The sequence below is a fragment of the Plecotus auritus genome (genome assembly GCF_963455305.1).
Source record: "Plecotus auritus genome assembly, chromosome: 5".
Taxonomy (NCBI): domain Eukaryota; kingdom Metazoa; phylum Chordata; class Mammalia; order Chiroptera; family Vespertilionidae; genus Plecotus; species Plecotus auritus.
The window spans coordinates 72,756,272-72,779,125 of NC_137776.1; the positions used below are offsets into that span (position 1 = coordinate 72,756,272).

A 22,854-nucleotide genomic window follows, 5' to 3' on the forward strand; every position below is an offset into this window, starting at 1 on the left:
TTTTTTAAATAAAAATAAATGGAATACTAATTTGTTGTTTGGATAAATCTACGTTTTCATATTCTGGGTTAGCTTTATTGTCTATGCCATGTTCGCCTATTATAGTTCAGAAACATTTTTGTGTTATTCCATTTGTATAATTCTCTTCACCCTTATCTCCTTTTCTGGCCTTGGCTTTGCTCAGCTAGGCAGTCAGGTGCACTGACACCCCCTACCTGCAGGCTCAGTCTTGCACAGCACCTGAGCCGTTTTTAACTGAGTTGGGGGATACAGCTTTAGCCTCAAATCCACTGATTGGTATGACTTGGAGTTAACTTTTTTCATCCCAGACATTGGATTCATTCTCAGACTGGAGTGTTTAGACTCCTCCACTCTTAGCTGACCCTCCACTCGCAAGTCCCTCTATTGCCAGTTGCCATAGGATCAGCCCCAGGATCCTCACTTTGCTGTTCTTTTCCCTCATCTTTCCTCATTTTTTTTGAAATATTTTTTATTAATGATGAGAGAGAGATAGAGATAGATATATAGATAGATAGATAGAGAGAGAGAGAGAGAGAGAGAGAGAGACATCAATGTGAAAGAGAAACATCTGTTGGCTACCTCCTGTACATACCCTGACGGGTTGACCGAACTGCAACCTAGGTAGGTGCCCTGACTAGGAATTGAACCTGTGACCTTTCGATGCATGAGACAACACTCAACTAACTGAGCCACACTGGCCAGGGCATCCCTCATCTCTTCTTATCCTTTAATTGCCAGCTTTAGCTACCTGGCCTGGATTTCTCTCCTTAGTCACCCTCTTTCTCAGTTATTCTCCTTTATCCAGCAGGCCTCTTCTAGGCTTTGTTACCCCTTTCTTACTTCCCATTTTATCCCCTGCATATATCTCAGTCAACCTTGGTGTGTGACTCCTGTACAAGTGTCACCTCCTGAATTCTGGATGAGACTTCTTCTTGGCATCTTTGATCTTCTGCTGTATTCATTGAATTCAGCCTACATCTTGCCTAAGTGATACTTTTGGGCCCAGTTCCTGTGACCGGTCCACTAACTTTTCCATTGGCAGGTGCTACGGGTACTCTGTTTCCTTTGGTGTGTATCCTGCCCTGGGACCAGGCCTCTGCTTATCTCTCCTCTCTTTCCATGCTGCACTCTATTACAGAGGCCTGAGACCGTGGGACAATGTCAACATGATTTCTCCCAAAGACAAATTACTGAGTAAAATCAAGGGAGTAAAAGAAACATTTTAATGCATGTGGTTACTTTAAAAAATTATCCACTGATTTTTGTTTAATCTCTTCAGATCCCTTTTTCAACTGTTATTTATCACTTGAAGCAAAAGGAGCAACTGTGTATGTCACGTCCAGACGTCTTTGTACTGTGTAGGCTCTAGATGCAGTGCCTGTTGTGTCTGGATTTAACATGACTATCACACATGAAGTTAAAGAACCCATCAATACAGACTAAATTAAAACTGGAGTTGCATAAATAGACTCTATGGTGAGCTGTCACTGAGTCGCCTCTTTTATTCTACTTATTGATGAATTTTCATAACTTACTGCTTGAATAAATTATCTAAGAATCAACCTTTTCTTTATATGCCTATATATTAAGTATATTATCCTATATAATAAAAGCCTAATATGCTAAGTGTCCGGTCATCTGTTCAACCAATCAAAGCATAATATTCTAATGATATGGTAAGGCCACTCAACTATTCACTATGACATGCACTGACCACCAGGGGGCAGACACTCTGACCAGTAGATTAGCTTGCTGCTGGGATCTGGCTGATCGGGACTGAGTGAGATGGGCCCGACATGCCCTGGATTCCTCCCGTGGTCCCTCCCTGGCTGGCCAACCTCCTGCGTCCCTCCCTGGCCCTGATCGTGCACCGGTGGGGTCTCTTGGCCTGGCCTGCGCCCTCTCACAATCCAGGACCCCTCGGGGAATGTTGGAGAGCCAGTTTTGGTCCTATCCCGCAGACCAGGCCAAGGGACCCCACTGGTGCATGAATTCGTGCACTGGGCCTCTAGTAATATATATAAGAATATAAAGAAAAATTATATAAGCTTATATAAGCATATAATTTATATACATAAGCATGTAATTTATGCTTATTTACAATCATATAAATAGTCATTTATATATGATCATATATATAATTTATAATTATTATTTATATATAGATTATCCAAGAAATACGCTTTTCTTTACATATTCATATTTGTGCAAAGGTACTGCCATAGTAAAATCTTATAATGATTACTCTTTTTACTATTTGATTGGACTAAAGTTTTCACTTACAATTTATATAAAGTGAGACAACATTGCATGTATACTATTAAAGAGGGCTCAATAACTCTTTCATTCTTTGAAACTCTGGGGACATTCAGATCCTTCCCCTCTTTGTCATACATGTAATTGGCCATATCAGTAACATGATTGGAATGCCCAACTCCTTTCCTCTAAGATATCAAATAGGGCATTCATTTATTTAATTTCAACCTCTTGACATCATGCCATCCTTATTCTCTCTGGATGATACGTGGAATTATGTGGCATAACCAAATACTTACAAAATGCAACAAGTGTGGAGGTTGTACAACAGGTTAGAGTAACATTTTGATATGCTATTTCAGTGCTAGGATTAACATTTTTGGTGAAAATGCGGTTCTTTACTTCATCTTACTCTATGGTTGTATAATACCTAAATAATAACACAAAATAGTTACTTTGTTCTTGAGTTTAACTTAGTCATTATGTACCTGTGTCATTGTGGACCACATATTGAATCAGGCTCAGCCCCCTGATCAAAAAGTAGTTGGTGACAGTGATGCAGTTTCATCTGACAGGTTATATCCTGCCATGTTCCACAGGCAAGAAAGAAAGTGGTTCCCAACCAGCTTTGCTCTCGAAAATATGGAGGACCAATATTTTTTAAAAATATATTTTTATTGATTTCAGAGAGGAAGGGAAAGGGAGAGATAGAAACATCAATGATGAGAGAGAATCGTTGATTGGCTGCCTCTTGTACGCTCCCACCAGGGATTGAGCCCCCAACCCAGGCATGTGCCCATTGAATCGTGACCTCCTGCTCCGTATGTCCACGCTTAACCACGGAGCTCCATTGGCCGGGCTGGAGGGCCATTGTAATACTCTTTTTTTCCTTGGTAAAATGCAGGAATATATAGTGAGGAAGTTATTTCAGGCATTGGTATTTATATTCATGTTGAAACCTAGTTAAATGAAAGTACCCTCTAATCAGAAACTAACATTTTATGGAAAGAGTAAATTTAGTCACTCCTAGAAAGATGTCCTGCCTGTTCTTGTCTTTGGTTAATATTCAGAGGTACTTTTCTTTTTCTTTGTAGTTTGTATATCCCTATTTTAAGGTATTAGGCTCTGTATCAAATCTTTTTTGTATTATTACAAATCAACCAACCTTTTACTACTTTAATGTTGTCAACCACTCACTCTTTATTGTTTTTTTTAAATGCCAGAAAATAAAAAGCTAAAACCCCACCCTATATTAATACAATTTTATGATTACGATTTTACATTCACAAAAGTCCAAAAATTCTAAGTTATAGTTCCCAAAAGAATCCTAATTCAGTCACATTGCATAAACTGATATTACGGCTGAAATGTATCATCATTACAGTAATGCAGAATACTCATATATGCATGAAGACACAGTTATGGTTGCTGAGGGAACCATAATTTTGGATTTTTTGACTTTTTTTGCACATACAACTTCAACCATGATGTTAAGTTAATGCAGTTTTTTTTAACTGACTCTAAAGTAATACATTTGTTGCTATATTTATCTTAAAAGTACATTTTTATTGACTTCATTTTTTTCTTCTGTATATCTATAAACGTATACTTACAAAGATCTGATGTCCCTACAAAGAGAACTACCTAAGGGATATTTCTATATAAAAATAGTTTTTAGGCTCATGTATACCCTTCCTCTCTCTGCCTTTTTCTCTCTCACACACACTGCCTCACACACTTATGTTACATTCTGGCACATTATAGAAGCAGGTAGCATATCCACTACCTGCTGTTGAAAGTGTTGACGATACTGAATTATTTATTCTATCTTCTGCACTCTCCAAAATCGTTTTAGGTACTTTGACACATTTTGGTCTCTTCCATATGGATACTTCATGGTGGCAGAATTGCCAGATGCTCAGGTTTTGTGACAGTCTTCGTGTTTCAAGGACTGTTGGAATATTCTTGGGAGAATATCGCCTTGTTACTGATTCCTATGGAGTGGTGAAATACTAACATTTCTTTGAAAGTGTTTTTCAAGATAAGGGGTTAGTGCAAAAAGTTATTAGAATGTCCCATCTGATTATTTTTAACTTTGGGAACTGAGTAAGAGAGCAGTTTATCCTGAAATTCATTTGCAGTGAGTTGGCATCATTTTAACTAGCAGTATACATGGTACGGGGATACAACCAAGTTATTTAAAATATTAAATGTTCACTCTTATAGAACTTCAGCTCTTTTCTTATATATCAATTGCCAATGCAAAGATGAAATGAAGGATGTCAAGTTTAGCTTAGCTTTGTATCCCTTATACACTATATCAAACTATATCTATATCTATATCTATATCTATATCTATATCTATATCTATATCTATATCTATATCTATATCTGTATCTATCTATCTGTATCTATATCATCTATATCTATGTCTCTATATGTGTGTTTATGTACGTATATAAATATAACTATATATAATATTAATATAAGGATATAAAATGTGGGTATTTATGGTCCTCAGTGTTTGCGTTTCCTCTGCATTGTTAATGGAAACTCATTATCTCCCCTCTTTCCAATCCCTACTTTTAACACACACTGAATTGGGAATTTTTCTAATCTTTTAATGTCCATCTCAAGTGTTTTTTCCTTGAAAGCTTTTCTGGGTTTCCCCAGCCAGGTATGAGGTTCCCTGCTTGCTGCTCTCCTGGCAATCTGTGTATTTCCTGACTCTCAGACACTATTCTGTACCAGGAGAGGAAAGGGAGGAAAGGAAAGGGCTGACTCAGAGGCATGCTGCCCTGCTGCGCCCTGTGTGTAAATGCCTCACGTGGCAGCGAGAAGTTCTGGTGGCTTTTATGTGACCTGTGGCCTATGACCCTAAGACGTGGGCAGTGGAAATTCAAATAACACTGAGACTCGGATGGATGTCTGTAGCGAGTCTCTAGTGCTTATTAATGTTCACATTTAAGTACTTTTGTCTCTATTTTGTAGAAAGGGTGAAATATGATCAAAAAAAGTTTTACTGACTTTTTCCCCCAGTGAGTTGGCTTTCCCCCCTTTTAAATGGAAAATGTTTTCATCCCGATATCTAACTAAAAGCTGCTCCCACTTGAAATGAGGAAGCAGGTGCCAAACAACACCTGTGACCCCCTTTCTGTAACTATTTCTATCATGGGCCCAGCTTGGCCGCTAACTGGCTAACCCAGGGCAGGTGACCTCACCTGTGCTCCTTAGTCACCTAGTAAGGAAGTATGGCCAAGGAAACATGAGGTCCCTGCTAGCCAGAATATTTGATGAGTCCCACATATAGTGCATTGTGGTAGGTGAGACCGAGAAAAATGCATCTCAGAGAGTTATTATGTCATGGAGGTTGTGTTGAATGACCTTCAACAATATTGTTTATATAACATTTTAAATTTTCATCTGTCTTTCCCCCCTGTACCTATGCATATCTTACTTTAAGGAGAAAAAAAAAATAAACAAACACAAAAAACCAGGGCAGTTATTTAAGTTGTGGTCAAAGGAAACATATTTAAAAAAACACAGTGTTTTTTTATTTATCAAACTTAGTCACATAGGAGAGTTTAAAATTTTCTTTTTATGTTATTAAAATAGAAGGTTTTTTTGTGGGACATTTTGATCTTTGAAAAACTAGCTTTCAACTGTTCCCCCCTGTAAACCCCCGCTCTGTGATATAGACTAGAAATATAATGCTAGAATTTTTACATTGTTGGCTTGATGAGAAAGAAACACAGGATTAACAAATCAATGTTTATAAAAAGTATCATCTTTAGAATAAAAGGGTAAAAGACCAGGACACAGTCCTGGGACTCAGGTCTTCAGATTATTTTTCTACATCTACTGATGCACTGCATTATTTAATAGTACACGCTCCCAAACACTTGCTGAGTGCCTACTGTGTACTTACACTCCACTGGTTTTGACTTCTGTGATTAATTATCTAGTTATATCCATGTAATTGAAGGGATGTGCAAAGTAGTAATACATTGGAGATGGTAAATAAATTTTTTTGGGGGGGTGTATTTCTCCAAATGGCATATTAAGCATCAAAGTCAGGGAAGATTTCAAAGAACTGTCTCAGATTTGCCAAAACGAACATGGATGAAATAATCAAAGCACAGGAATAATCTCTATGAGAAGCATAACAAAATGTCACAAATCAAATGATAGAACAAGTCAATAGAATACAGGATTCTGGGAAATAAATTTAGAACAAATACTCATAAGCACAAAAAATTTAGATCTTATGACTGATTATAGAAAGATGGAATGTTTAGGAGGCATTTTATTTGTGCTTGTTAATTTTAGCAGTAGATGTGACTCAGTAAAAATAGCAACTTACGCCGTAACCAGTTTGGCTCAGTGGATAGAGCGTCGGCCTGCAGACTGAAAGGTCCCAGGTTTGATTCCGGTCACGGGCATGTACCTTGGTTGCGGGCACATCCCCAGTAGGAGGTGTGCAGGAGGCAGCTGATCGATGTTTCTAACTCTCTATCCCTCTCCCTTCCTCTCTGTAAAAAGTCAATAAAATATATTAAAAAAAAATAGCAACTTACCATATTTGCCATGTTAGCTTTTTCATTATTGGGGCACAAAATACCTTTCCTTCCATAATTGTCAGGGATAATTTACTTGATATACCAGGAGGCAGGATAATATTATTATTGTTAATGTTATGACTGTTGTAACTATTCCTGTTGTCAAAATGCCTCTCTAGCTTGCCTATGGTTTGTTTCTTAGGCTTGTGCCTGAACACAGTTTTCTGTATCTCTTTGAGCAATAGTGTTCTGGCTTGACTGATTGGTGTGTCCTTCAATGTGTATAATCTTAGACAGTATTGGTAGGGCTGAGTTGGAGCAATGATAAGATTCATATCCATTGCCTTGGATCTCTGGATTTCCAACTTTCTAATATTTAGAAATAAACTCTAGGGATTCATGAGTGACATGAACTAAAGGGCGAAGAACATTCCAATATAAAATGATATGCTGCTGTTAAGGAATAGTCTTCTATGGTAGATTAATCATGAGGTGAATGATAAATATTTCACATACTAATTATATTAGTTTATGGAGATAAAACACCATATGAAGTGTTCCCAGAACACTCAGCAAGTTAGATGCCTTTTGCATGTTAATTGACTTACTCCTTCAAGGCTGATGATCATGAATCCTTGAAGATGACAGAAATCATTATGATGACACTGTGTATTCCTGATCTCTGTACCAGGTTGACACCACCTTTCCCCAGGAGTTCCTTTTCTTTGAGCGATAGCTTAAGTACTTGATATGTTAGGATTGTGAAGCAGAAAACAGTGCCGGGCATATTATTAGGGATCATAAGGAAAAAGTAATGGGCTTAAACAAAAAAAATCAAATAACACTCCTTAGAATTGTGTTGTGTGCTCAGATAAGAAGGTAAGTGCATTCTTTGGGGGTGAGGGGACATGAGATGCTATCCAACTTATATTTTAATGGTAGAAGTAAGTATCATATTGAACATTTTACTATAAACAGAGAATCACCAGTTTTAGTTTCTCAGTGTCATTGAGGGAATGAATGATTGACTGACTGACTGATTGATTGATTGATTGATTCATCAATTTGTTTATTGAGCACCTGGGATAGGAAAATGAACAAGGAAGCTATAGGACTCACTCTAAGAAAACTTAAATCCAGAGTGGGGACTGTCATGTTAAGGAAACTACCAGATATTTTAAAAAACCAATAGCAGGTCTAATATATCTCATCAAGGAATATATACTTTAATGGGGGAAAACAAGATAATATGTAAAATATTGGAGAAATATGTTAAACAGATATATAAAATTACATAACACATCAGAACCAACATTTTTATCTGACACATTAGTTGAATTAAATCTCTAATAGTCCTGACCGGGTGGGAGTGTCATCCATACACCAAAATGTTGCAGGTTCGATTCCTGGTCAGGGTGCACAACCTATCTTGATGTTTCTCTCTCACATCAATGTCTCTCACTCTCTTTCTCTCCCTTACTCTCTCTCTCTAAAAATCAATAAAAGCATCTGCTCTGGTGAAGATTTAAAAAAATAAAATAAAAAGACCTTCCTTAAAAAAATCTCTAATGCAATTTCTTCTTTAGCCTATTATCTGTTATCTTTAGTTACCTAGGGGGCACTCTACTTATATTTAGCATTTGTGAAAACTGTCTTTTTTCCCTCTCCTCCAACCTGGTTTGTTTTCTCCTCTTTGTGAATGAATGTTACCACTAACTGCGATTACCCAAGTTGGGAACCTTTGAGTCATGCTCACCCTCTCCCTCCCAGGACCCAAGTCATTGCTTTTCCTGTCAGTCCCACTTCTCTCTTTCCCTCTGCCCTGACCACCTGCATCCTTATTACGTCGGTAGGCTGACTCCTTCCTGTTGTTTCCTGTTACCTGGGATGCTGCCTAGGTTACATCTCATCAGGGGGTCCTCCTTGATGGACCTCACCTTTCCACAATTTGTCTAATGGTCCAGTCACTCAGTAAATATGTGATGAATGAAGGGTGAAATAAAACTGTTCAGGTGAGTACAGTTCTTCTGTGTACCATTTATATTATTTTATTTCTCAAACACAGACTGTACTAAGAAGTACAGTTTACAGGAAACATTGAGTCACATTCTAATTTTAGATGATTCCAAATCAGTGTGGAATAACTGAAAAAAGTAGAGGCTTTGGGGCCAGATCAACTTGGATTTGAAACTCATCTCTGCCTCACAGGAACTGCTTGTCTTAGCATCTAACCAGACCTCTTGTGCTTCAGTGAACTGGTAAGATGGGGATAATAAGACACATCTCTTAGGGTGATGATTAAATGAAAAGATATATATTTCAAAAACTTGCACGGTACACAGTTCCCTCTCTTCCTTTAGAATATTATCACATTATGGTGACTTCAGTATTTCATTATCACAAAGTGATGATGGAGAGCCATGGTTTTAAATGAACTGGTATTATCTGTATTTGGATATGTACGGGGCAACCTCCCTTATGTTGAAAGTGGTAATGATGTGGTATTTTATTTAACTCCCATTATTTCAATTTACTATGACTTTTCTTAGCCAGCGAGCAGTCACAACTCAGTTAAGATAATAAGAAATAAAGCATTGTTGGTACAATAATAAATGTACATTGCATCCCCATATTGCTAACAGACAAAGCACAGACTTTTACAAACTTCCCACCCTGCACTTGGGCACCTCTGGGTCTGATGGAAGACCACCTTTCCAGTTTTATCTGATCACTTATCTTTTTGCTAAACTTTAGCAAACTGTCCCTTCTCCCCGGACTTATTTAAATCGTGCTGACGCTTCCAGACCCAAGACCTCAGGACCCAGGCTTCTGCTGCCCTCAATAAACTTGAGGCTTCCTGGTATTCCTCACTCTCTCTTTTATCTTCCAACCAAACCATAGCGTTTAGTGCCTCTCCCTGCATTCCCAGTCAGCTGTGCTGCTTCGTGACTCTGCTTGTACAGGACAGAAGATACTTATCTTGTTATTGTTATTCAATGTTTCCTGTATTTTTTTGGCTTATTTTACCAATATTGTCAGCTCTTTTCCAAAAGGGATGATATCTCGTACTTCTTATATTGTCAAGAGATCTGATAATATTTTTTAAAGTATATTTTTATTGATTTCAGAGAGGAAGAGAGAGGGAGAGAGATAGAAACATCAATGATGAGCATCATCAATTGGCTGCCTCCTGCACGCCCCCCTACTGGGGATCAAGCCTGCAACCCAGGCATGTGCCCTTGACCGGAATTGAACCTGGGACCCTTCAGTCCACAGGCTGATGCTCTTTCCACTGAGCCAAACCAGCTAGGGCGAGATCTGATAATATTTTGATTTGTTGACTTATTGGTAGAATGTCTAAAACAGGTTTATGTATAAATGTTCTGATCAGTTCATATTACCTTGAGTGTTTAAGAATACTCTTAATAATGAGTTCTGCCCGGCTGGTGTGGCTCAGTGGTTGAGCATCGACCTATGAACCAGGAGGTCACAGCTCGATTCCCGGTCAAGGCACATGCCTGGGTAGGGGGCTCCATCCCCAGTAGGGGGCATGCAGGAGGCAGCTGATCAATGATGATTCTCTCTCATCTTGATGTTTCTGTCTCTTTCTCCTTCTCCCTTCCTCTCTGAAATCAATAAAAATACATTAAAAAATAATGAGTTTTAGTTTCAAAATACATAAAAAATGTTTGTGCACACAGTAACAATTTCCATTTGTTTAGAGATTTCTTTTTTCAATACCTATGCCTAGCCTTCCTTTCTGTTTCATCCTTTGTTGTTACAAACGTAATTATTGAGTGTCTTTTATGGATTAGGCATTATGCCAGAAACCAAGAATTAAAAGACTCGAGAGGTTGCTGGAGTAGTTGAGGTGCCTAAATTTCAGTGACACCTTTAGTAACAAAGCTCCAACAGGTACCATGTAATTTGTCTCCTTAAGCCTCCGTAGAGCAGGTCAGAGTGCCAGTGTCTGCAGAGTGCACAGGTGTTAAGAAGCCAGGTGGAGATATGGCGCAGTGGCAGGTCCTCCCCACAGACCTGGATTCCGTGCCTTCTGTGCAAGTGTTCTTTACACAGTGCTCTCCTGGCCAGCATGGCAGGCACTGGGAAGGGACATGACACAGTGGAAAAAGGCAAAACTGCCCCCACTGATTGGTGCTACACCATGGGACAGCTTTTGGGAACCTGGATACTCTTTTCTAAACAGCCTGTAAATTACCCATCACAAGAACCTAGGAAATTAAATGACTACATTTCTTTTCCTTTTAGATATGATTTTAATCTTGTATTCTTAGTTGTCTTAGCAAATGGAAACATTTTGTTATGCAGTGTTCTTGAAGGTTGTTGAAAATCCATAGCATTTAAACGTGTAGTAAAGGTGTTCTAATTAAGATGAAGGAGCTGGCAACTGAAGCATACTGGCTGAAAGTGAAATTTGTATATCAATGACTAGTAAATATTAGAACTCAGTTATCTTTCTATACAGGTTTTACAAATTACAAAAGTATATTTAAGCCAAAGGCTTTTGAAATGTTTGGGAGTGATTTTCATTTAGGCCTGTATGTTTTATTGAACTGCTGTTATATTGAATCACTATTTACAAACGTTGGAGTGATAAAGCAAAGGAAAAGCTAGTATTCTATTCTTCTCTCCTTATGTCTAGGTCATCAGCAAATCTGATGGTGCTGTCAGCAAACTCAGCCAGGCCACTGCTCCTCACCTCCAGTCTGTCATCTTAACCCAAACCACCCTCCTTTCTCCTCTCCTTCCTGTTCTTCCTTCTTCCAAACTGACTCCTCAAGGTCTGTTTTCCATTGATACTAAGTAAAATTTTCTGATATTAAAAAAAAATCTTATGAAATTCATAAAAAAATGTAATATAAATATAAGAGGTTATGCAATAAAAAATGTAAAGCTTTATGTATCCTAATATATAAAAACCCAGGGTCCGTAACATCCAAAATGACCCAAGGCTCGACCAAACGCCAGGCTGTGCACACAGCAGGCTCCAGTGGGTGGGGACTGGTGAGCGGGCTGAACTGCTGACCTCTCAGGGAGAGAGAGAGGCGGGGCTGATCAGTGGCTACCATGGCTGCTGGTGAGGCCTGGAGAGAGAGAGAAGCAGGGTCTGATCCGCAGCCTGCTTCTCTCTCTCTCCGGGCCTCGCCAGCAGTCATGCCTCTCTCTCTCTCCAAGAGATCAGCATTTCAGCCTGCTCGCCAGCAGCCTGGTGTGGCTGTTGATCAGCCCCACCTCTCTGATCAGGCCTGGAGATAGGCCCGGAGATGCTGACTGGCATAGAAACCAACCAGTCAGAACCAAATCTGGGTGAAGTGGTGAAGTGCAAAGAGCCAATGGCTGCTTAGGAGGCAGAGCTTTTGATGCTGACTGGCATAAACCAACCAATCAGAACCTAATCTGGGTGAACTGCAAAGGCAGAACCTAAGGTGGAGGCTGAGGAGGGGTTTTACGGGCAACAGCTGTTTGGTGTAAGGTGTAAGAAAGTGGTTCAGCCAAAACCGGTTTGGCTCAGTGGATAGAGCGTCGGCCTGCGGACTGAAGGGTCCCGGGTTCGATTCCGGTCAAGGGCATGTACCTTGGTTGCGGGCACATCTCCAGTAGGAAGTGTGCAGGAGGCAGCTGATCGATGTTTCTCTCTCATTGATGTTTCTAACTTCTATCCCTCTCCCTTCCTCTCTGTAAAATATCAATAAAAAAAAATATATTAAGAAAGTGGTTCAATTTTTTTTTAAATATATATATTTTATTGATATTTTACAGAGAGGAAGGGAGAGGGATAGAGAGCTAGAAACATTGATGAGAGAGAAACACCGATCAGCTGCCTCCCGCACACCTCCCACTGTGGATGTGCCCACAACCAAGGTACATGCCCTTGACTGGAATCGAACCCGGGACCCTTCAGTCCGCAGGCTGACGCTCTATCCACTGAGCCAAACCGGTTTTGGCAAGAAAGTGGTTCAATTTTTTAATGACTGGTTTGGCAGTATAGTGCATATGGCTGGCTATCAGTCCAGATATAGGGATTATGTATTTTTGTTTGCCAAGAGCATCTCTTCCTGGTGAAAAAGGCTCCTCCCCACCCCCATTTAAGCAATCCTAGCCTACATAATCTATACTAATAAAATGGTAATATGCTAATTAGACTGGGTCAACCGGCCATCTTCTGGATGTCCGACTTGCTTCTGGACAAAGCCATGGTGGTAGGGGCCAAGGCAGAGGCAGTTAGGGGTGATCAGGCTGGCAGGGGAGGGCAGTTGGGGGCAAAATCAGGCTGGCAGGGGTTAGGGGCAATCAGGCCAGCAGGGGAGGGCAGTTGGGGGTGAGATCAGGCCGGCAGGGGAGGGCAGTTGAGGGCGAGATCAGGCTGGCAAGGGAGAGCAGTTGGGGGTGAGATCAGGCCAGCAGGGGAGGGAAGTTAGGGGTGATCAGGCAGGCAGAGGCAGTTAGGGGCGATCAAGCAGGCAGGCAGAGAGGTTAGGGGTAATCAGGCAGGCAGGCAGAGGCAGTTAGGGGCGATCAGGCAGGCAGGCAGGTGAGCGGTTAGGAGCCAGCAGTCCCAGATTGAGAGAGGGATGTAAAGGATTGGGCCTAAACCGCAGTCGGACATCCCCCAAGGTGTCCCCGATTGGAGAGGGTGCAGGCTGGGCTGAGGAACCCTCCCCCCCCCTGCACGAATTTTGTGCACCGGGTCACTAGTATGAATATAAAAATCATGCCCTAGTTATAGGTGTTATGCACATCACATTATTAAATATATTAAAATCATATCTTTTAAGAATAATTTTTAAAATAGTAGAACAACATGTTGTGTTAAGTGTTACTAGCAAAAAATCCCTATCTAATAATGTATTTATATATATAATTAGAAAGTAAAAGGAATAAGAGTAAATGCACTCAAGATACATATATACTTTTGTATTTTCCCTGCTTAAAATCCTTCAGTTTGTACCCATTGTTGTTAACATAAAATCCATAGTTATGGTCATGTCTTCCAGAGGTCCATTGATTTCCTGAGGCTCTTCTCTGGCCATTTTCTCATTGAATGAATTGCTCCAGACTCCTCGTTCTTTATTTAGTTCCTCAACCTGTCAGTTTTCATCTTGCCTTAGCTAATTTGTTTCCTATTTTATGTCCATCATTTAGTCTAGTATCTTGCAAATGATGATGCTCAACATACAACTGGCTAAATGATTGCTGGAATGCAAATAGTGGCTATCTCTTTTTGGGGTGGTTGTGGGTGATATTTCTTTAATTTATATTTTTTGTACTTAAAACATCTCTGCAATGAATATGTGTTTTCTAATTATCAGAAGGAAATAGTGTCATTCCAGAATTGGAGAGCCTGGCCAGAAGGAACTTAAAAATTAGATTACTAGAATCCAGTCAAGGATCTGTACAAGCAAATCAAGTAAGTAAGGAAAAGCATTCAGGTGCCATGGGTGGAGTGTTAGGTTAAGTCAAGCTGGTCCATCCAGAGCTATGCTTTCCTACACAGTAGGCATCACTGTATGGCTATTTAGTTTTTACTTAAGTTAATTAAATTTAAATTTTAGTTCCTTGGTTGCACTTGCTACATTTCAAGTGCTGGATAGCCATATGTAGCTAGTCGCTACTATATTAGACAGTACAGATATAGAACATTTCCATCATCATAGAAAATGCTACATCACAGGAAGTACAGGGTCTACAGTCCTGGAGTGTGGATATCAAGGGACAGGAATCAGAAAAGAACAAAGACTTTGGGAATGAGGCTGAGCAACATGAAGCCACGCAGCTGGGAGAACAGAATTGACTCTTTTGGCCAGGGCCTGTGAAGCCCTACACTGAATCATTCAATATGAGTGACCACCCAACCCGGTATCTGTGTTAACCTGTGTGCTGTATTCTGATTCGTTATAAGTGGTTGGGGGTGAGTGGGTAGGGAAGCTGTTGAAAAGATTTCATGGGGCAGGAATAAGGAATGAGGAAGTATGACCAGATTATATGTAGTGGTGGTTGAATACTGAATGCCTGTCTCTGTTTCTCCTTTCGTTCTGTTTCTCCTTTCATTGTGTTTCCATTTCCTTTAAGATACAAAAGTATGCATCCTGATAATAGTGGCCTCACTCCTACATTGCTTAAGTGTATCTCAGCATCTTTTTTTTACATACTAAGGCAGCAGGGTGAAAGGCAAGCAACCAGTTTATTCAAACTGAGCAAGAAAAGGATAAAACCTCGAATGTTGAATTTTACTGTGTTGAAAGATTTTCTATTTCTCAAGCAAATATGACTCAGATTGCAGATATAACGGGCACTGAGAACAATCGAACCATGTGTACGGACACAATCCCAAATACATAGAAAGGTGCTAATGTGCCGGCAGCCTGAGCCGTTTGGGTTAGAGGATCCTAATAGCAGCTTACTTATGCTTTCCGTGAGATGGTAACTTAATGATGTAGCCGCTAATTTGAATTTAGCAGACATTTTAAATATAGGTTTCTCTTACAGAGACACAAGTTGCAATTTAAAGCTCTTTGGTGGTCTAAAAACAGCTTAATTCTATAGTCGCGTGGTAATAAGTACTAATCCAGCTTATGCAGTGATTGTAGTATGTCATGTTTGTGAAAGATTGCCCAACTGCTTTCTCTGGGTTTTATGTTAATTTAAAAATATTAAACATAAAACCTTATAACATCTTCACGCTGAGATAAACTGTTCAATTTAACTTGTGCTCAAGCAGCAGCTGTCAGGAATTATCTTGTTCCTACTGGTGTTCGCTATCACCTTGTGCCCTTTCCTGCCAGACACGCAGTGTGGGATGCTAAAGCTCACCTTGCTGGGATTTATTGCTTAAATAATACCTGAGGCAAGAGGAACGTGGGGAGCTGAGGGATTAGCTGCTGATGGAGTGATGTCACTCATTGTATGATTGTCAACTTTTTTTTAATTGATGGAAGGAAGCAAAGTGAAAATTGCCTATAAGTCACACCTGCGTTCCTTTTGAGGGCATATTCATGGCTTATTTTGGGGAATCATCCAGCTGAATATTTGAGGAGTTGCTTATTGTCCAATTTAACTATCCTTTTCCAAGTGAAAAAGCAGAGACCTCTTTTACTAATGATAGAGCTAATTTCCACAATTTAGGAGCATGAGGGCTATTTCAAGATCAGCAATAAAAGTATAATGAATTTCCTGTTAATGACTGGAGAAACTACAGGAATTGTTGGTGTGGTTAATATTTTGAAAATCATTGCCATTTCGCTTCTGAATGTATTGCATTGTTTCATTTGGGAGTTTGACTTGGAAGGCTCAACTTTAGATTTGGATTCCTTCATTACGGATCAGCTTGTAGGATGAGAAGAGGAGGGGTGTGGTAGGAATAGGACTCACCTTGGTTAAACATTTTCTACAGATTTCTCAGGTCCACCCTGAGGATAATTCTCACGTAGGAAATAAACAATTGGATTATGACTAAAAGTACATATATGATGGATTTATTGCTTATGGCATGTAGCATAGTTTTCCCTTCTACTTAAGGCCATTTTGTGCATATTCCCAAAAATTGTAGTTTTATAATGTATAACTTAACAAAAATTTGCAAGACTAGATCAGTGAATTACAATATGCCAATCATTTAATTGTTAATATTTGCACATTTTTTTATTTCTCTATGTAAATATATACATATGAATATTTATTATTAGTAGCCTTTTGACTGAACAATTTAAGAATTAGTTGCAGACATCATGTAACTTCACACATAAACAATTCAACAATCAGGCCATAACCAGTTTGGCTCAGTGGGTAGAATGTTGGCCTGCAGATACAAGGGTCCCAGGTTCGATTCCAGTCAAGGGCATGTACCTTGGTTGCTGGCCTATACCCAGTAGGGAGTGTGCAGGAGGCAGCTGATCGCTGTTTCTCTCTCATCGATATTTCTAACTCTATCCCTTTCCCTTCCTCTCTGTAAAAAAATTAATAAAATATATTTAAAAAAAACAAAACAGAAACAATTCAACAATCATCCTAAAAAGAAAGGTAATATCCTATATAAACCCAGTAAAATTATTAAACTTAAGAAATTTAAGACTGATGAAAATTTACAATCTTATATTCAGCCCATATTCAGAGTCTCCCTGTTATCTGTATAATTTTCTTTATAGCTGCTTTTTCCCTACCCAGTATCAGAGTGGCATTTTGCTTTGGGGGTCTCTTTATTTTCCTTTAACCTATATATATATATTTTTCTTTAATGACATTGACCTTCTTGGAGATCCAGCCCAGTTATTTTGCAAGATATGTGTCTGTTTCCTCATGACCAAATTCAGATCAGGCATTTCTGGCAGATTTGTATCTTTCTCATTGGTGATTTGAATCTTTCTCAATATACTGTATTGGGAAATACAGGATATCAATTTGTCCCATTATTGGTCATATTTAGTTTGATCACTTGGATAAATTCATGTCTACCAAATTTCTCCATTTTAAAGGTACCGTTTTTTTTTTGTAATTAATAATTAATAAGGGGACCACATTTAGTGAATTTTTCTACCTTCTGTGTGAAAAATCTTGAACTTACTCAGGTCTTAATGCTTAAGAATAGGTGTGTATGTTGGGGCTGGGAGTGGGGATACAGGGAAAGAAGGAGAATTTTCCAATAAGTAGACCCCCAAGAGGCCATCCAGTTTCTTTTAAGGAAAATATTGATTGAGATTAATGTTTTATTGTTCTCTCTACTAAGGATAAGATTTGTAGATAAGCAAATACCTTCATATTTCAGAATTTTCAATTTAAGTTCTTGAAAGACTTGTACGAGGTGGTGGTGGGAATATTTTTGGTGAAAATAGGGCATTTTCTGGCCATAGTTTTTCTCTTTGCTTTAGTTAGGTACGCAGAGACAATTTAAAGAATAGTGCATCTTCTTTGTAAGATTTTTAATTTTTTTACTTTAGAGCAACAAACCATGACATTAATATAGCAATGTGGTTGTAAAATTGAGATCACTGCTTTGTGATCAGATGTGCCTTTTGTAGCCCATGAGGAAGGCACTTGAATTCCTATTTATGATACATGCACTTATTATGTAATCACTCTTCTTATGTGAAAGGCTAGTGCTGCAGATCAAATAAACACCTGAAGTTAGCCATTTGGCTTGTCAGCCAGGGAGAATTTATAGGAGTTGTAATCATGGTAATAACAAGGATGATATTTTGTATTTATTAAGTACAGAAAAATGCATTTGCAATGTAACTCGTCCATGACCAATTCATGTCCCTGGCGTAATGGAAAGCACTTGGGGCTGAGAGGACCCGGAGCCCCTCCTTTGCCACTTTCCACCAGTGTGATTCCAGGAACACTCATAACCTTCCCGAACCTCAATTTTTAGGGGGGTCAAATGGTGCTGCATTATGTTATAAAGGTGGTATTTCATCAAAATTGTGCCATATAAATGTACTTGGCTGCTCAGGGACTGTAATTTGCACCTCTTGTGTCCATGCGGGGTAGACACCTCGTTAGTGAGACATTTTCAGGTTGTCCCAGACAGTTACCTCTCCTTCCTGTTTGTTACTTCAGTACTTTGTATATGTCACTATTAGGGACAGTATTCATTGCAGCCGGCAGCCTGTCCATCTTTTCTGTTCTTCCTGGCTAGACCCTGGCATGTAGTAGGCATTTAGTAAATGTTTGGGGAAGGAGTGCGTTGATAGACACTTTCCTTTATAAACGTGGTAGATAAGCTTTCAGTTTCCTCCCCTTCCCCAAAGAAAGGGAATCAGTCAGCCTTTCTTCATTTTTTAAATATTTATGTTATATATAAGGGGTTTGACAAATTGTGTATCTGGTGCTGCTAGCAGTCCAGTAGCAGAAAAAAAAAATTAGAAGCCCCCAACCCAGAAATACTGCAGAATAGTTTAAAAAAAGCGGGGCGGGGCGGGGGGGGGAGAGGCATGGTGAGAAAACATACCAAGAGAAAAAGACTACACTAGATAAGTCTATTGCATAAATCAAAGGGTTTATGTCATAACATGAGCATGTGCCATTCCTGCTTGTATATTGAATTTCAGTAGTTGGTTGCATAAAGAAGTAAAGTGTAATGAAACTGGCAAGGCAAGTATTCCCCAGTCAGCCTTATCTTTGTTCCATTTGTCCTTCAGATAGAGCTTTTCTTGCCTTTTTCAATAAAATCCATCCAGCTTTTTTTTTTTTTTTTTTTTTTTTTTTTTGCATCTCTCAGTAACTGAGCTGAGAAGAAGACCAATGATATTTGGAGCTTTTATAGTTCTTAGCAGCTGCTTTTTTCAGAGATCAAGAGTTGGAATGCTGCTACATGGTATTAATTCTTAACTATTGATGTGTCCTTGTAGGGCACGTGTTTTTCTGGGGGTAGGATGTGGGGAGGGGAAAGAAGGGCAAAGGATAACGCCCGTCAAGCGTGCTCTGGACAGTGAACCCTCATTTCCTTATTTCCTAGGACCCTCTTTGCAAGCTCAGTGCTTAACCTGACTGAACTGGCTGCCCTTCGGCCTGACCTTGGGAAACTGAAAAAGATTCTCTACTTCCACGAGAACCAACTGGTATATCCTGTCAAGAAATGTCAGGAGAGGGATTTCCAGTATGGATACAACCAAATTCTATCATGGTAGGTATCGACTGTATCATGATATTTAGTCCTTTGCCACTTTTTTCTTTATAGATGGTTAGCTTTTAAATCTGGAGACCTATTGTACCCTTATTTTAAAACACCTTAAGATAGGTACAAGTGTTTATTTAAACATACCTTCCATGATAGTAATTACTTGTGCCTCTGCAATGTATGTCTAGGATCATAGCTAATCCTTTTATAAAATACATATATGCATATGTAGATGTATATATGTATGTATATAAAATCTAATTATATGTTGAACTAATTATCTATTTTCTACAACATTCACAGTGGAATCAGCAGGTTCACGGGGACCTTCTTCACCCTTGATTCTCTCATCTGCTGTTTAAGACACACTTTCAGGAAAGGGCAGTCAGTCTGCTCTTTTGCCAACCACATCAATGAATTCAGCTAAAACCAAAATAGAAATTTTCAGAGGAGTAAACAAAAAATAAGACATAATGGAGCAAGGAGTTTTTGTTCATATATATATATATATATATATACACACACACACACACACACACACACACACACATATATATAGTTTGTAAGAGAAAACTCTGGAAAATGAATCTTTAGGTAGTTGTTGGTATTTTTCGCCCCCTCATTGAGTCTTCTGAAATTGCACTGCCTTAAAATACCATGACATTTCAAAGGTGATGGTCCTTCTCTCTTGTTACTTCAACAAAGTGTATCTCCTGAAGCTTACTTAATGAAAGAAGTTAATAACAACCCTGAAACGGCTTGGCTATTGCATCCTATTCACATAACTGCAACAACCGTATCGAATAAGTTTGGCCGTGGATGGCTAATTTTTACTCACCTTTTAAAACAATTATTAGCAGTTGGGATTGATGATGTGTTTAAAGAGACTCTCAACTCTTGCAGGTATAATCCATACTTTAGAATACATAGAAAAGCAGCTCTATGGTGCTGCTTCTGTGTTTTGAGCATTTTGTAAATGCTTTTCTGCAATCATTTTTACAAGCTGCTTCAATTGTGAAGTAGCAGTGCTATCACAAAAGAGTGGAACTGCTTCCCATCAAATGTCTCATAAAAAAGCAACCATTTTAAAATTTCATAATAAAATTAAAATACTTTCTTTAAATTGAAACAGAGAAGGGAAATATGTTTTAAAAACAAAAATAAAATCATTTTGTGCTTTATCAATATGGAAAACATTTGTAATATTCTTTTGATTTCTTGAATTAGCATCATTCTTTTCCTCAGATAGTGTGTGTTTATTACCCTTGAGAAATAACTGGGGGAAAAAATTAAGCCTATTTTTCCCTTTATGGGTGGCTTTAAAGTTAATGGAAGTTACACTCACTCATATCAGGAAGGAAATGCATGAAAAAGAGTATTTCTGTAAACTATCTTGGATCTTTAATTTAGCATAGACTGGGTTTTAAGATTGTAAGTAGTTGGGTTGTATGCGGATATTTGAAAAAAAAAATTTAGCTTACTGCCCCTCATCTCTCTCTTTCATAAAAGATGGTTTTTGCTTGTAGCAATGAGACTATAAGAACTTCTACATGATTTTTCAGCATTGCTCTTCTCAAGAGGGTAAACTGTTAGACATGCTTGGAGAGAAAGAAGTGGACTTGATCATTGGTTGGCTTGTTAATAAGAAAAAAATGGCTCACAGTTGTCCAGAGGAAAAATAAGAGTGTCAGGAAGCAGTCCTGTTCAGATTCTCTTTGAAACGTATGACTCCCGTCTCCTCAAATGTTTCTCTAGTTTTCTTGCTGACTTCTGCTTTTGTTGGCACTGGGAGATTTCTTTCCTGGCCGGGTGGCAGTTAAGGACTTTAGAGATGACTGACATAAGCACTCACCTTAAATAGAGGTTTCACTAACCCTCTGACTTACGAACACATGTCGCAACTATATATTATGACCTGTGGGTCACTATTACAATATGTGACATATGGTGAAAACAGACTAGCTGTAAAACATCCTTCAACTTTTGCTATGTTATTATATTGGCTTCCTTATTGCTTGGTGTTGTGTCAGCACTTCTGTGACATTCTTTTGTATTATCCATGTTGTAATCACCCCTATCCCCAAATTGGCACTAGGTCACAACTAAAAAAAATAAATAAATAACTTGTATGGAAAAGCAGTTTTGTGAGGCAGGCATAGGGGTGACAGGTCAACATTCTTTTTGTTGGTTTTTCATTCTGCTCTGTATTAATAATAGGAACTTTAGCTGTCTCTGTAAGTGTGAATTAAACTAACCTGAGGCAGTGCTATGGTATGCATTCCTCTTCTATAAGCTCTGCTTATTCATCTGTGTTTTGCAGTCTATGGACTTTCATGTCTTCTTTCAGGATTTTTTTTTTTTTTTTTACCTATCATTTTAAAGGGGAAGTAAAACTGGTTTTTCTATTGGCTCCTATATCAAAGAATTTGTATTCATTTTATTGAGATCCAATGACACCGAAACACTGTTTCATTGCTTAAAACAGCGATTATCAACCTTTCTCATCTCATGGCACACATAAACTAATTACTAAAATTCTGCAGCACACCCAAAAAATATACTTTATGCCAATATGATTTAAAAATAGGTATAATTTTGATTCATTCACACCGGACAGCTATTGTTGTGGTGGCTGCTGTCATTTTTTTAATTTGACAATCTAAGGGAAAAGAGGTCAGTGCCTCTAACTAAATAGTCAGATAGTGCATGTTTTAAAAATTATTGTGGCACTCCAGTTGAAAATCACTGGCTTAAAGCAAAAAGGGCCATTAAAAAAAAAAATCTAAACAATGATCTCTTAAATCAGTATTTTGACGCATAAAGGGAACATAGTACACATTTATACTACAGACAGGGTGGGACAAAAGTGGGTTCACAGTTGTTCATATGGAAAATAATACAATAACACAAGCATATAAACTCTGTGTTTTGGGTACTCACAATTGTAAACATACTCTTGCGCTCACCCTGTATTTATGTTTTATCCTGCCCTCACCCATGGTTATCATTTGTGTTCATTGGTTTCTAAGAATATGTTATAGAACATTCTGAAAATTGCTCATGTTTTTTATGACACACAGACTTTGTTTTCACATTGACTTATAACTATATATTTCAGATTGATTTTTGTTTTTTAAAATATTATGGGCAGGAGCACAGTCTTTCCACCTAAAGCAGTAGCCAATATTGCATTTCTTTTGTTTAATTCTGAAAGCCCATGGTATTGTGATTCTTTATAATGAGTTCCTTTATGTAATAATTTCTACCAATTTCTTTTACCTCTCTGACTGTTTCAAATATCTTGGTGAAATTATTTGTAGAGACCCCATATGATCCCTCCTGTATAGCCCAGAACTTTAAAAAGTTTCTTGAAGCAAGGGTTAA

General features: G+C 38.6%; 1 protein-coding gene across 5 annotated transcripts in view; it reads left to right on the top strand.

Annotated features, from left to right (window-relative positions):
- Positions 1-22,854, top strand: part of GTDC1 (glycosyltransferase like domain containing 1) — a 380,973-nt gene that overhangs the window by 164,502 nt on the left and 193,617 nt on the right. For 4 of the 5 annotated variants that reach the window (XM_080671078.1, XM_080671081.1, XM_080671079.1 and 1 more), the window contains exon 4: positions 19,309-19,476. In XM_080671078.1, coding sequence (XP_080527204.1) covers positions 19,309-19,476 — 168 coding nt within the window. Of the gene's footprint in view, positions 1-11,526; positions 11,639-19,308; positions 19,477-22,854 lie in introns of those variants that run through there. The other variant, XM_080671082.1, reaches the window with a different exon arrangement.